This window comes from Protomyctophum parallelum (genome assembly GCF_964188405.1).
Source record: "Protomyctophum parallelum genome assembly, chromosome: 19".
NCBI lineage: Eukaryota > Metazoa > Chordata > Actinopteri > Myctophiformes > Myctophidae > Protomyctophum > Protomyctophum parallelum.
The window spans coordinates 33805942-33817083 of record NC_139717.1 but is presented as its reverse complement, the minus strand read 5'-3'; the positions used below and the strand labels follow the sequence as shown (position 1 = coordinate 33817083).

At 41.5% G+C, this 11142-nt stretch overlaps 1 protein-coding gene across 1 annotated transcript in view; it reads right to left on the bottom strand.

Annotated features, from left to right (window-relative positions):
- Positions 1-1010: 1010 nt before the first annotated feature.
- The window catches only part of slc16a10 (solute carrier family 16 member 10), a 47958-nt gene continuing 37826 nt past the window's right edge, over positions 1011-11142 (bottom strand). The window contains exons 4-6 of the mRNA XM_083790401.1: positions 7298-7441; positions 6708-6936; positions 1011-5587 (exon numbers count right to left, since the gene is read on the bottom strand). Of these exons, the coding sequence (XP_083646527.1) occupies positions 5364-5587; positions 6708-6936; positions 7298-7441 (597 nt within the window). The 3' untranslated portion in view covers positions 1011-5363. The remainder of the gene's footprint in view (positions 5588-6707; positions 6937-7297; positions 7442-11142) is intronic.

Below are 11142 nucleotides of genomic sequence, written 5' to 3'. Positions count from 1 at the left end.
GCTGCCTTAAAGTGCTCATGCTCAGCTGACGCGGTATTACAGCTACAGGAAGTGGTTGTCATGTCACAAACTCACAATTCATGACAAACAGTGACCTCTTGCGTCAGGACGTGCTCCGTGAGCGGGCCGTGCTCCGTGAGCGGGCCGTGCTCCGTGAGCGGGCCGTGCTCCGTGAGCGGGCCGTGCTCCGTGAGCGGGCCGTGCTCCGTGAGCGGGCCGTGCTCCGTGAGCGGGCCGTGCTCCGTGAGCGGGCCGTGCTCCGTGAGCGGGCCGTGCTCCGTGAGCGGGCCGTGCTCCGTGAGCGGGCCGTGCTCCGTGAGCGGGCCGTGCTCCGTGAGCGGGCCGTGCTCACGTGCTCAAGGCATTTAAGTAATGTAATAAGTTGCTATAACCCAGCCTATTGACATCTTTTGGTGTGTCCTGCTGCGAGTTTGATTTGAATGTGTATTGTACAGCTCTGTAACTATGACACGCACACGCACGCACGCACGCACACACACACACACACACACACACACACACACACACACACACACACACACACACACACACACACACACACACACACACACACACACACACACACACACACACACACACACACACACACACACACGTATTTATTTGTTTGTTTGTTTATTTATTTTATTATTTTGTTTGTTCATTCTGATTGTGGCAACCGTGGAGACACGTTTCCCAAAGGTCTACTTTTGGTTCACTGAATTAAAACTCATGATTCTACTAACGATTTGCAGTAACCTCAGACATATAGACATTTGTCTATTGTTTTTGGTAAAAAGGCTTCCATGTATTTAAGTGGAAGTGTTCAAGAATATATATGGTTATAGCCTACCTACATGATTGTATCAGTTGCCAAGTCATGGGAGCCCAGCAGCCCATGTAATTCTTTGCAGGTGGCAAATAACCATTTTAAAGTGCCTTTAAAATGGGTGGTGGTGTGACTGTGACTGCCCCACAGTGAGAGAAAGAAAGATACAAGAATGTCACTGAAAAGTCAAACTTGTTTTACTCTTGAAAATGCTGAATTGTGTTTGTGATATGTACAAAGTATTATATTGCATATAGTATACTGTACATAGCAGATATGAAAGACCCAAATAACATTTGGGATAACAAAAAAGAGTAGAAGGCATTCTATAAATGTATAAGGAATTTGGATTATTCACAATTTGCAACATGAATAACAAAGCAAATAATGCATCAGAATAGACATGGAGGAAAGATAAAGAAAAAAGAAAAAACATAACATGTCAACTACTTTTAAGGGCAAGTACACTTTAGTAGATGTTTGGGTTGTGTACTTACAGTAGGTTGCCATGATACAACTCCAAAGGTGGACAAGAAATCTAAAATGGTTGCTCCATTGATTAGGCTATAATTAAATCGTTCGAAACCACTAGATTAGATCACTGTAAAATGTAAGTCAATTTCTAGTCAGTTATTTTAGATTACTTGTCCACCTTTGGAGTTGTATCACCGCAAGGTAACTAACTACACAACCCAAACCTCTACCAAAGTGTTTTTTCCCTTTAATCCCTGGCTTCCCCATTTGGGCCATGTTTTGGGAAATACATGTTTTAAAAATAGAGCATAAGTGGTTAAAGTAAGTCAATTTAGTAGTCAATTTAGCAAGGATGATTGTTTTCCTGTAACACAGCATGGATTCCACCATGTCTGAAGCCTGATTTGTCGTAGGCGGTGCATACATTAGGCATGATGCAATTGGCCCATTCCACACCGATTAAAGTCTCTGCATAAACTATAAGCCACATATATATTCAATTCATCTTTAAATTCAGCCCAATCTGGATAGCTGAGAATATTCAATCAATGGCTACATTAAACAACTATATTAAACTGATGATTATCAATCCATACAGTATGTAAAAACAATGCATAAAGTGTATGGCAAAGAGGTATCACAATCAACCTCCGAGGTACAAATTAAGTAATTTCTTTCAATCAAGGCTTTCACTGGTGAGTAAGTGCTGGCATAGTCTAGAAACAGAATAGAACTAGTAGGCTATATATTGTACAAATTGTCTACAATTTTAACAAATAATAACAAGAACTTGATTGTACATTGGTAAAAAATCAAAATATTTGATTCAAAGGCAAGCTATAATCTAATCATATGCAAAGCCATAACTCAATGTTAAAAGATGTAAACACCAAGTGCATTTTCTCATACTTGTTACATCCTCTGTAAATAAAAAAGGGCAACTGATCTTCTGAGAGAAACATTAAAAGAACACAAGTTTAAGACGGCTATTTCATTTTCTTTTCTTCTTTCATTAGCATTTTTCCAGTCAAAAATATTTCACAAGCACCCCTTCAAATGCAAATATTGCCCCTGACATAACTCAATAAGGTAAAAGCTTGAAGGCGTGGACAGCAAATGAGAAATGAGGACAGCAATATTGTCCAGATGAGGACAGATTACCAATTATCTTATGATATCTGAGGTAGACAGTGTCACAAGTCTTGCTTATGAAAAATTATCTGACCCAATACCCATGGTCATTCAATGCTGCATATTTGGAACTCACTATAGAGCAATCAGATAATTTTGTGTCGGTCGTGAACCGGTCGTGACCCAATATATCAAAACATTCTTTCACTATGAACCACACTTGGGTCCTATTCCACTGGTTGAAAAACACAATGAATTACCTTTAACTTTGTGTTAAGCGGATTGTCTTCACAAAAATGTACACAAAGTAAATACAAAAGTACTGTGACTTGTCCATAAGCAATCTCTCTCTAGTAAATAGTTTGTGAAATTCTCACGGATTATTGATTTCCTAACATTTTCAAATGGTTCAGGTGCACTATCTGTGGTTGACTGTAGGCTACAGGTATATGATAGCACGGTGCTTAAGCAAACACAACTGATATGTCATGCATTCCATTCACAACCTTTGGTCTTCAATAAATCAATGTTAACGGAAAATATCCATTAATTATGGCATACTTATGACGCTGTCGCTCAATAAATTCTAGAAAAAATAAATACAATATGAAAATCAAAACTAACACCTTGCCAACTGAAGGTTAAAGAAATGAGCACACAGTCAATGGTTAACTTGATTCAACCTGACTAATGGTTACATTGTCAATGATTAGTCAAACTTGTGTCAGTTACAATTCAAATGGTAGAGAGTAGAGACAATACAATGTCCCAAATAAGATACCGTCGTTGAATTATAATGTTACTAATTTTGTACACAACGGTGAGAAGATAATGTACTTGTAAGTTTCTTTCCATTTTGAGAAGTTATTCATTTTCATTCATTCATTATAAATTATCTTAGGTGAGTACCGGTAGCCTAACATCTGCACAAAGCAGACTTTCTTTTCCACGGTATACCCAATTAAACCCAATTTGATTTTTGAATTCTGAATATTCTTTGAATTTCTGAATATTGGACCAAACATACAAAACAAAAAAGCTAAATAAATTCTCACCACTGTCTATGTGTACAAGGAATACTGCTCAAATTTAACACTAAAATAAAATAATAACCAGTCACAAAAAAACAATACAAGCATGTTCTTTATACCTATTCCGGCCAATACATATGTTGCAATACATATGTTGCATAGCGATGCTGATGTACAGTTAGTTATCTTCTCCTGTACTAGTTAAAACAATATGACAGTGTAAAAGATACTGCCAAACTGATCGCGATTCTTAGGCACCATGTCAAGTGGTCACATTGGATTTTAAAAGCAGCCATATGTCAGTCATTCAAGCTATACTGTATCAAGCACAGAAGACAAGCCTATTAAAGGGGCATTTCACCAATAATACATTATACATCTGAGCTGTATTTTGTTCCTAAATGCCCCTCCATAGTCAGCTTGAGATGAAGTTCCCCAATTGGATTTCATCAAGTGTAATGTGATGTTATTGTGTTTGATAAGTTGCTTCTTCCTGGCGCTCAAGCACCTTTTATTAAACTATAAGACGATCACAGAGCTACATTCCCAGTACAAATTCAACCTTACAATATTTCCACAAAGCACTTCTCTGAAGTGAATATACTCAATATACTGTGCTACTCAGAAATAACCACCCCACCCAAATATTAAAAATGTGGGCATGCTTCCCAAAATGTATAAAAACAATTCTTTCCAAGGGCACTATTGGGCAAAAAAACAAAACATAAAAAGTAAAAACCCAATAAAGACTTCTTCCCCTTCAATTTTAGCAGGCAATTATTCTTGTGCAATTAAAATATTTAAGCCATGGTTTCCCTCCAATATATGACTTAAGATTTTTTTTTCATGTCGCAGAAGTAAAACTATACTGTAAAATGTAAAACTTGTAAATAGCAATGTAAACCTCCAATGTTTAAAAAAAATGCAGACTGTGGATTTGGGCAGCGTGTAGACCTGATTTATACTTTGTCGTACAACACCATTGTTCAGCAAAACGTTGCTCACAACACGTTGTGATCTTGTAGTCTAGATCTGCTATTTATGGTGTTTCGTGCGGTGATGACATTAGGCATGACTGGCCAAACGATTCTGAGCTAGCAGCCTTCATAAAGCACCCACAGTTATAAGTAAAGCATGAGTTTACTTCAAATCTTCTTCTTTTTCTCCAACAACCTATTTCCATTTTAACCTTCAAGTTGATTTGTCAAATAGAATCTTTGGCCATAGAACAACAATCTAATGCATAGTTCGTAAAGATAATTTCAGGGCTGGGCGATGTGCTCAAATCAAATATCAATATATTTGAATATCTATTATCTATTGTGCCAATATTATATATATATATATAAATATGCTAAATTTCTTTTAAAAAATAGCAGATCTACTAGCACACAACGCGTCAGGATGCAACGCATTGTGAGCTTGTAGAGCTTGTATAGTGTGCGTTGCAGCTATTTTTCCCTTTTCCGCATGATTATTAAAGCATAAACTAGGGCTTAAGTGACTGCAATCAGGAAAAGACAATACTTATGCCATGTCAAGATATAACAACATAAAAGATCCTAGATAATATCTAGTCTTGGATACCAATATAATCACTATATTGCCCAGCCCTATTTCACATTCATGCTTAAAGTATGTACTGTACTTGTACTCTATATGTGGTCAATCTGATATGTAATATCATCATTACTTTGGCATTTCTCTCATGACGTCCTCTCCTGTGAAGGCAGAGAACATTCACACATGCACAGGTATGTGTACGTGTGAAGACTGTGAACCTCACTCAACCTCATTCACACATACACAAGTAAATATGCACCTATGTGGTCCTTGGATTATAAAATGATCCAAGTGGCGGTGGGGCTGTGGGGGCGGACGTGGAGGGAGGGTGGAGTTTAGAGAACAGAATCCGAGTCCTGGCGCTTCACGTCTCCCTGAGACTTCTCACAGTCCAACAGGGTGGAGCCCTGTCCCGACTTGAGGGCCGCCTCGGCCTCTCTCTGCTTGCGCCTGCGCTCCACCCAGGGTATCAGACACAGCACGGCCCCTCCGATGATGGGTGGGATGCCGGCCAGGTAGAAGGCCACGTCGTAGTTCCCCAGCCTGTCCCTCAGGAAGCCTGGTGGGAGGAAGGAAGGAAAAGGAAAATATTTAAGGAATAGAACACCCCCCAGTGGCCCCCCCACACCCACACCCACACCCACACCCACACACACACACACACACACACACACACACACCCACATATGTGAGGTGATTAGATCATCTCTTCCCCTGACACTCTGTTATGTAGGAGTTATTCATGTTTCTCGTGGTTACGGTTGTTATTGCTCAAGTTTTCAGTCGCACTCTCAAAATACCTTGAATAAATGTGGTCCAATGAACAGTAGGGGGCGGGAGAGAGCTGTGAATGTCTGCCTCCTTCCTGACAGGACTCTGGTAAAGTCCTTTCTCTCACCAGAGGGCAGGTGTGAATTAAACATAAGGTCTAGGATGCATTTGTGAAAAGCTGCTGCTTGGTCAGAGTTCCCACACATTTTCCGTTCCGATGATTACAGGCCCAGAGTTCTTGACTGAATTTGAAGACTTTGATAAGGCACGCACACCAACTATCACAAATTATGTAATCGTAAATTATAATCGTGTGCATCAGGTTGTCTTTATTCTTTCCTCCCCTGTAGATTAACATAACTTCTGTGCAAATCCCATACTTTGTAAGGCCTAAAAGCATACTATAATTAACATACAAACATTGTTTTCATTATATGAATTCCTACATGAAATCCAGACCTTTTCACACCTGCATGGAGAACACTGCTGGGGAGAAGCTAATATTCCCATCTTTGTACTGCACTTTGGTTGGTCGACAATGCCACATCACAGTACAGCTGAAGACTGTACTTGACCCAGATGTACATGTCCAAATGGTACATGTACATCTGGGTCCTTTCTGCTGACACTCTTGGAACGCCTTTCCTAACCCAATTAAGAACTGTTCCACAGGAGTAAACCCATCTACCTCCTAGCCTATATTTTCAGTAGTGGTAGTAGAAGTAGAACCAGTATCATACTTACAAGTTACAGTTTTATAACCTTGTTCCTGTTCTTTTTTCGACCATTTTTCATGCCCTGGGAATATGTATTTCCGCATAAACACAGACTTTATGTAGCCATTCAGCGTCCAGCGCAATTGTATGGCTACTATCGGCTACTATAATAGCCCCGCCCTCCTGCGGTACCTGCAATGGGCGGCCCCACGGTCATGGGAACCGACATCATCCCCAGCAGGAAGCCGATGGCCTGCGACACGTCCTTGGATCCCACCAGCTCGAAGGCGATGGGTGCCATGATGCAGATGAAGCATCCGTCGAAAAGACCCATCAGCAGGCACACGGCGATCAGCCCGCCGAAGATGTGACACAGGGGGATCATCATGGACATCAGGCCGATGACGAAGAAGGAAGACACCTGCATGGACGGAGGGTTAAGGTTTACAACACTGTTAGCATAATAATAATAACATAAAATAGGACTGGACAACTCCAGGCTAATGCAAAATACTCATTTCAAGAAATACATTCCTCTCAGGCAGCGGTGGCTTCTTCACTGATTGCACCTGCATAAGCACAGGGCCTGCCGTGTCATAGGCCTGGCTTACTTTTTATATCTCATTCTTGGTGCAGAATACTAAATTGACGGTGTGTGTGTGTGTGTGTGTGTGTGTGTGTGTGTGTGTGTGTGTTTGTGTGTGCGTGCATGCGCACATGCGTGCAAGTGTGTGTGTGTGTGTGTGTGTGTGTGTGTGTGTGTGTGAATGTGGACTGCTCACTTGTAGGTAGACTTTGTCGACTCCTTGGACGTAGTCGGCCACCCTGCCAAAGATGAGGCGGCCCACGCCAGACGTGATGCCGATGCACATGAGCAGGACCTCTTTATTGGCGTCCTTGCCGAAGCGCTCCTCCACGTGTTTCATCTGCGGCGGACATGAAAGGGAAAGAAGCACACCTTATCAGACACCGTTGAACACAGCTGCCGGCGCAGCCACAATCACAGGATGACGAGAACATGAATAAACATGAAAGTGCAAAAGATGCAATTACTTGCAAATTACATGGTTGGTATATTATGGGGAATTATTCAAAATAAGCATCTTGTTCGTTGGAACAAGCCTATGCCATCAGCCATCTATGAGCAAGGTTTCTCATCAAACACTGTACATTCAAGAGAATGTCCCCACGACCACCCTTAGATCTGTCATTCCATATGTTGATCTGACCTCATCAAACCCTGTACGCTCAAGACATGCTCCTTATATGGCCAGTACAGAATTAATTCCATGTTGATCTGACCCCCCATGCAAAAAAGCCCAGCGCTCGCCCAGGTGTCAGCCATCAATGAGGCGGATGCGACCTGGTCGCCCTCAGGCGTCTTACTGGTATATATATTCATTTTCAAGGGGGTCCTAAGAGCTAAGACATTAGCTCTAGAGTAGACACACACACACGCACACACACACATACACACACACACACACACACACACACACACACACACACACACACACACACACACTCATAGACGGCTAGCCACTTGCAGGACCACGCTGTAAAAAGGGACAATTGCCAGGTGCTCAGGGAAGTTCATGCAGTTTTTTTAAAGTCTCACAGGAGCACCGAATTCTTTCTGCTGTAAACGTGCACGAAGGTTCGACAGAACGCGAGAGTGACTGTACGCATTCATGGCGGTGGAGGGGTGGGGGGGGTGGGTGGAGGTTTGGGGCCAGTGTAGGGAGCCGCACCGTTTTCTAAACGTCCCCCAGGGAAAGGCGCCTCCCCCTTTGCTCTGCACCACTGGTCGTACAGGGGTTGGTTTCCGTCATATCCCACCATGCTACTCACTCCCGCCCCCTCTCCTGTATATCCCTACATTTCTCAGTATTACCACATTCACCACCCACGCGTTTGTTCAGGTTCCAGAAACTGTTCTGCAATTCTATGCACGCTCTCTGAGACCTATAGAGAACGGTTCCATCAGAGTGAGAGAAATGCAATGCAGATGCTAGGTTTCCGTTACAGGGTGAGGGGAAAGAATATTACAGCTCATACCTCATAGTGCACACACAGTATTCACTGAGCTACTAAATGATCTCGTAATATAGAGAAGTCTTCATGGAATCTCACATAACAATGATCATGTACTGTAAGTATTATAGCTTTTCTGCATTTAGGCAAGCCTTGAGAATTCCCTTAACTACTTTAACCACCTGGCGATCCTATAGTTTGGGAAAACGGAATATCATTATAGGCCAACATTTCTCCACATTTCAAAAACTGTCAAAATGTTCAACATTTACGAAATAGCATTTTTTTTTGTAGATGGACTATTTTCACATCTTATCAAGTATACGACTTAAGTGGTTAAACTTTGGGGGGAAAATAGATGGGTTTCAGAACGCATTGGAGGCTCAAATCTACAAAAGAATTTACGAAAACTACAAAAGATTATTTCAACATTTCCAACAAGACTTACTGTTCTATACAGATTGTAGACTGTCACTCAATCACGTCCCCGCCCCCACAGCCCTGAAACCACAGTGCAGGAACCAGACACCAGCCAGCTGCACCTCTGGGCTGTGTGAGGAGTGACAGTCTCCAGAGAAAGAGTCGGTATCCTATCTCTTCTGGTTCCCGCTCTTTCCCTTTCCCTTGTGTGTGTGTGTGTGTGTGTGTGTGTGTGTGTCTGTGTGTGCGAGAGAGAGAGACCTAAATTGATCCAGAGGGAAATTCAGTTGTCATAGCAGCACACTGCGGTGCTGCGTGAAACACAGCTACAGCTAAGAGTAGAGAACAAACACAGAATAAGTGGCCTATAAGGCTGTATTTAAACACCAACAACATAAACCCTAGGACAACAATATAAAGAACAGCACATCGGAGCTGTAACTGCAGGCTGTTCAGGCATAATGTGTATAAGCATGCGTGTGTGTGTTTATGTATGTTGAAGCGATGCATGATACATTTGTGCCTGCAGCATGAGTGCAGTGAAGTAGAACAAGCACACACACATACACATACACACACACACACACACACACACACACACACACACACACACACACACACACACACACACACACACTCTCTCTCTCTCTCTTACCTTTCACTTTTATAGCCATATGTTTTTGTTCTGTTCAATGCATTACTGTATTATATGTGTACACTATTGTGCTATGTTCCCTGTTTTTAACTGATTGTTTATATATACTGTGTCCATTGTTCAGCACCTTGTAACTTTGTTTCAAAAGGTGCTTTATAAAAAAAATGTGCTCACTTACTTACTCTCTCTCGCACGCGCACGCACACGCACACACACACACACAATAGCGGGCCAAAGCAATATGTTGTTGACAGATTAGCGTGAATCAGCAGACATAACATCGCAAAGTGTTTGAGCCTCTGCCAGACTTATCAAAAGGTGGAGGCTGAGGTGGAGGAGGCAGCTACTGTAAGCAGCAGTGGAGGTGAAGCAGGCAGCAAGAGAAGCAGAGATGTAGTGAATGCAAAGTTGTATTATGCAAAGTTGTATTAAAAGGAACCTCTCTGTCAAGGCTAGAATAGATTTTAAAATCCTTCTAACTACTTTTAAAGCCCTACATGGACTGGCCCCACCGTACATTTGTGATCTTCTGCCCCCCAAGGTCAATGTGAGATCCCTGCGATCCTCTGACAAAGGCCTCCTAATGGTTCCTGGGACCAAGCGAAAGACAATGGGTGACCGTGCCTTTGCAGTAGTTGCACCTAATTTATGCCTTGCACTTTAAAAAAACGTCTGTCAATGTTTTTAAGAGTTTGTTGAAAACGTTTTTATTTCGGAAACATTTTCCTGATGTTACTTGACCTTGATTATGTTGTTCTTATTTGCTTGTTGTACTGTCCTGTTTTAATTTTTGATTGTTTTTACTGTGTTCATTGTACAGCACTTTGTAACCTTATTAAGAAAGGTGCTTTATAAATAAAATGTACTATACTTAAGCTCTGATTGGATGACAGTGTGATGTAATGACTAGCAGAGCTGTGAATGGGGAATAGGAAGCTATAGGCTGATTGTTTACAATCAGCGGACTGACAGTCGATTACATTACCGATTACATGTTCATGTCCTGCATGAACTGACACTATGCTTCATTAAGTGTTAATGGTTGCACGCTCTTTGTGCCCTGTGGTTAAATGGACATTATTGTTTTCCAGTAGAAAGAAATTCTATAGAAATTGATTTTCTTTTAAATAAATATTACTTTTTTCAGCTGTTAGTATTTCGTGTGAGAAAGAGTCTCTCTATATGTAATTTATTATGTATTCTCTACTTTTCCTCGACTTAACGCTGTACTGGGCCCCGGTCTTTTCCACTCCACACCTTAATGTCTTCACCAGCTGATCTGCAACTATCAACTTTTGTTGTGCTTTCATTGTACAACTAACTATACATGTGGGATTTTTTAACGTAGGAAATGTTGAAAGAACATGTATCTCTATATATGGGTCCTCTCTAATGCTAATGGTCTCATATGTAGGCTGTGGATAGCTGGAATATGTACTACCTTCCGATGGCACCATTTGCAGGGATTTGAAGATTATGCAGGAAAGTACAGCCTTTCTCTTCCTGGAACATTAACTA